A 3,103-nucleotide genomic window follows, 5' to 3' on the forward strand; every position below is an offset into this window, starting at 1 on the left:
ATGCCTTTAGAACCTAAATTAACAGAACCGAACAATTCCAAAATCATCAAGCAATATACAAGTACGCCTTCAACAGCTGTATTCAAGCGAAGGAACGGCCCCAGTACGACCGGCAGGTATGATGGTACACACAATAAAACCGTTACAAAGAAGGCAAACAGTTCCACACCCAACAGTCATCACACAGGTACATCGCAAGACACTGCTACAAGAAGCACAGGGCTTGAGAAAACTACATTCAACTCGGGCGACGTTGCTGATTACCTAACTGAATCCAGCACTTTTAATACCACCTGCGGTAAATCTGTTAGTGTGAGAAGAAAATCAGTTTATTGGATTAGCTACATGGAACAGGTGAGTGTACCCGTAGCAACCGTCGTCGGTTTGCTGGGCAACACCGCCACGTTCGTGGCTCTGCAAGGAGATCCATTCAGCAACATGCCGTCGAGCTACATTCTTGGCAGTCTTGCCATCGTCGATTCCTCCAGACTGGTAACTATTCTCTTCAAGGAAGACTTCTTCATCGCCTGGGTGGGAAGTGACGTCGTAGCAGCTAGCAGAACCTGGTGCAAGACGTTCGTGTGGTTCGTTCACTGCACCAAGATTCTTTCGGCCTGGTTCGTGGTTTTGGTCTGCATGGAGCGATTCGTTGTCATATGTTTTCCCCTCCACACCAGGCGGATCTGCACGAAAACCAATGCGCTGAAAGGGATCGCCGCAGTGGCCGTCGTCGCTGTTGTATTCTCGGGGATCTGGACTCTGTCTTCAGAGATCATCAACTCACAGTGCATCACCACCTTCTCGACGCCAGAAACAAAGCTGTGGGCGACTACTCTAATTGTGATGGGTTCCTTTCTGATAGGCATTCTTCCAATGACTATTCTACTGTTACTCACACCAATCATGTGCCTCGTACTATACAGATATAGAAGGACCAGGAAACGGTTGGCGTCAGCAGTAACTCCGCACACGAATAACTGCGTCACCAAACTGTCATCGATGCTTATCACGCTTTGCGTGACATATGTGATTCTTCAACTCCCTCTGATCCTCAGTCATAATTTGGCAAAAGCTCGAGGCGAAAGCGTGAATACTACGGATTATCTGCCCTTGTTGGCTCTCTACAAAGTAGGTAGCGTCTTGGAGGCCGCGAACCATTCGTGTAATTTCTTTCTGTACATCGCCTGTAACTCGATCTTCAGAAGGAAGGTGGTCAACTTCGTGCTGTCCCGTAGGAGATCAGGATCTACCGTCCTATCGCGTTCTTCTGACAACAGCGTGTCCATGACATCTTTAAGGATCAATTCGAGAGCCATGCATGCGACGTCCATGCAGATGACATCATAGAAACATATTTCAGGCCCGTGGGGACAACTTATGAATTGGACAGGCTTTACTGGGTGTGGCTTTACTGGGTGTGGGAAGCACAAACGAAGTGTGTTTGTTTGGATGACTCTAAATGCGATTTTTTTGGCATTTTCAGAACACAAAAGCAATGTTGTGGATGAAATGGTTTTTTTTTTACTGTAGGTGTAACAGGCCAAGTAAATTGTGTGGTCCAGCCATCCCCGAAACACTGATTTCTACAGTCTTTATTTTAAACAAATTTTATTGTAAATTAATTGATTAAATTAATTAATTTATATAATTTATTTAGTTAGTTATTTACTTATAATATTTGTTACAATATTAATTTTAACTGGCTTTTAGTGCTTGTATCCAGTTTAGTTTGAAACACGCTGTCCTGGGTACACACGCCATCTTACTACTTGTCTGTACAGAACAGTCGTTTAATTAGTGGTTATATATATATATATATATATATATATATATATATATATATATATATATATATATATATATATATATACTCTTCAAAAGAAGAAACGCAAAACCACATTGTCGTAACATTTGGAGAATTGATTTAATTATTGAATGGTAAGTCCGATAATTACCAAATGTTGCAGGATTGTTCACAATTCACTCTAGTCCATTGTGAGTAAGTGATAGGACACACCACCAAGGTCAAGGTCATCTGGAGTCAATACCGGGTGTGGCCTCCGCGTGTGTTGACAACTGTCTGGCACCGCCTGCCCATTGAAGCAACCAGAGTACGGATGACGTCCCGGGGGATGGTGGCCCACTCGGCCTGCAAGGCTGCTGCCAGCTCGGGCAGGGTCTGGGGCTGTGGTTATCGCTGTCGGAGGCGTCGGTCCAACTCGTCCCATAGATGCTCAATTGGGTTCAAATCCGGTGATATCGATGGCCAAGGAAGGACATTAATGTTGTTGTTCTGTAGGAAAGCCGTTGTGAGACGTGCTGTGTGAGGCCTGGCGTTGTCATGTTGGAACACTGCGTTGGCGTTGGCCATAACTGGAACGATGTGTGGCCGGAGGATCTGGTCAATGTAGCCCTGTGCATTCAGGTTGCCCTGCACGTGGACCAGGTCAGTTCTGCCAGTGTGTGAGATGGCTGCCCACACCATGACACTACCCCCGCCGAATTGTCCACTTCCTGCACGCAGTTTGCCGCATAACGTTCACCACGACGCCTATACACGCGACATCTTCCATCATGACGTCGGAGCAGAAATCGGGACTCGTCACTGAACCACACCTGTCTCCATCGCAGTTGAGGCCATTGTCGATGAATCTGGCACCACTGCAGTCGGAGTCGACGGTGTTGTGGTGTTAAGATGACACCTCGAACTGGACGTCTGGCACGAATTCCTACCTCACGTAGGCGGTTCCGTACGGTCTGGTCGGATATCCTGCGCAAACCTGGTATTGCTGCGGCTGTGGAGGTGGCAGTAGTCAATCGTTCCCGAAGGTGGCGTACCCGGATGTAGCGGTCCTGCCCGGGGGTAGTGACCCGTGGTCGACCGGATCTAGGGAGGTCACGTGTTGATCCATGTTGCTGGTAACGGTCCCACAGTCTGGAGATGGTGCTTGGGGACACATGGAATGCCCTGGCAACGGCCGTTCTGGATTCGCCTGCGTCTAGTCGGCCGATGGCATTGTTTCTCTGCGGTTCACTGAGACGTGGCATGTCCTGGATTGTCAACTGTCGGCCAGATACAGAGGCCAGGCAAGCGAACACCCTG

The 3,103-nt window shown here is 47.7% G+C and overlaps 1 protein-coding gene across 1 annotated transcript; it reads left to right on the forward strand.

Annotated features, from left to right (window-relative positions):
* On the forward strand, positions 1-1,347 carry LOC121368652 (galanin receptor type 2-like). Its single transcript, XM_041493393.1, has one exon. The coding sequence runs from the start codon at positions 1-3 to the stop codon at positions 1,345-1,347; it is 1,347 nt and encodes a 448-aa protein (XP_041349327.1).
* Positions 1,348-3,103: the final 1,756 nt, after the last annotated feature.

The sequence above is a fragment of the Gigantopelta aegis genome, chromosome 1 (genome assembly GCF_016097555.1).
Source record: "Gigantopelta aegis isolate Gae_Host chromosome 1, Gae_host_genome, whole genome shotgun sequence".
Classification (NCBI taxonomy): domain Eukaryota; kingdom Metazoa; phylum Mollusca; class Gastropoda; order Neomphalida; family Peltospiridae; genus Gigantopelta; species Gigantopelta aegis.

Coding starts and splice junctions, on each gene's coding strand:
- LOC121368652 (XM_041493393.1), top strand. CDS start 1: ATGCCTTTAGAACCTAAATTAACAGAACCGAACAATTCCAAAATCATC.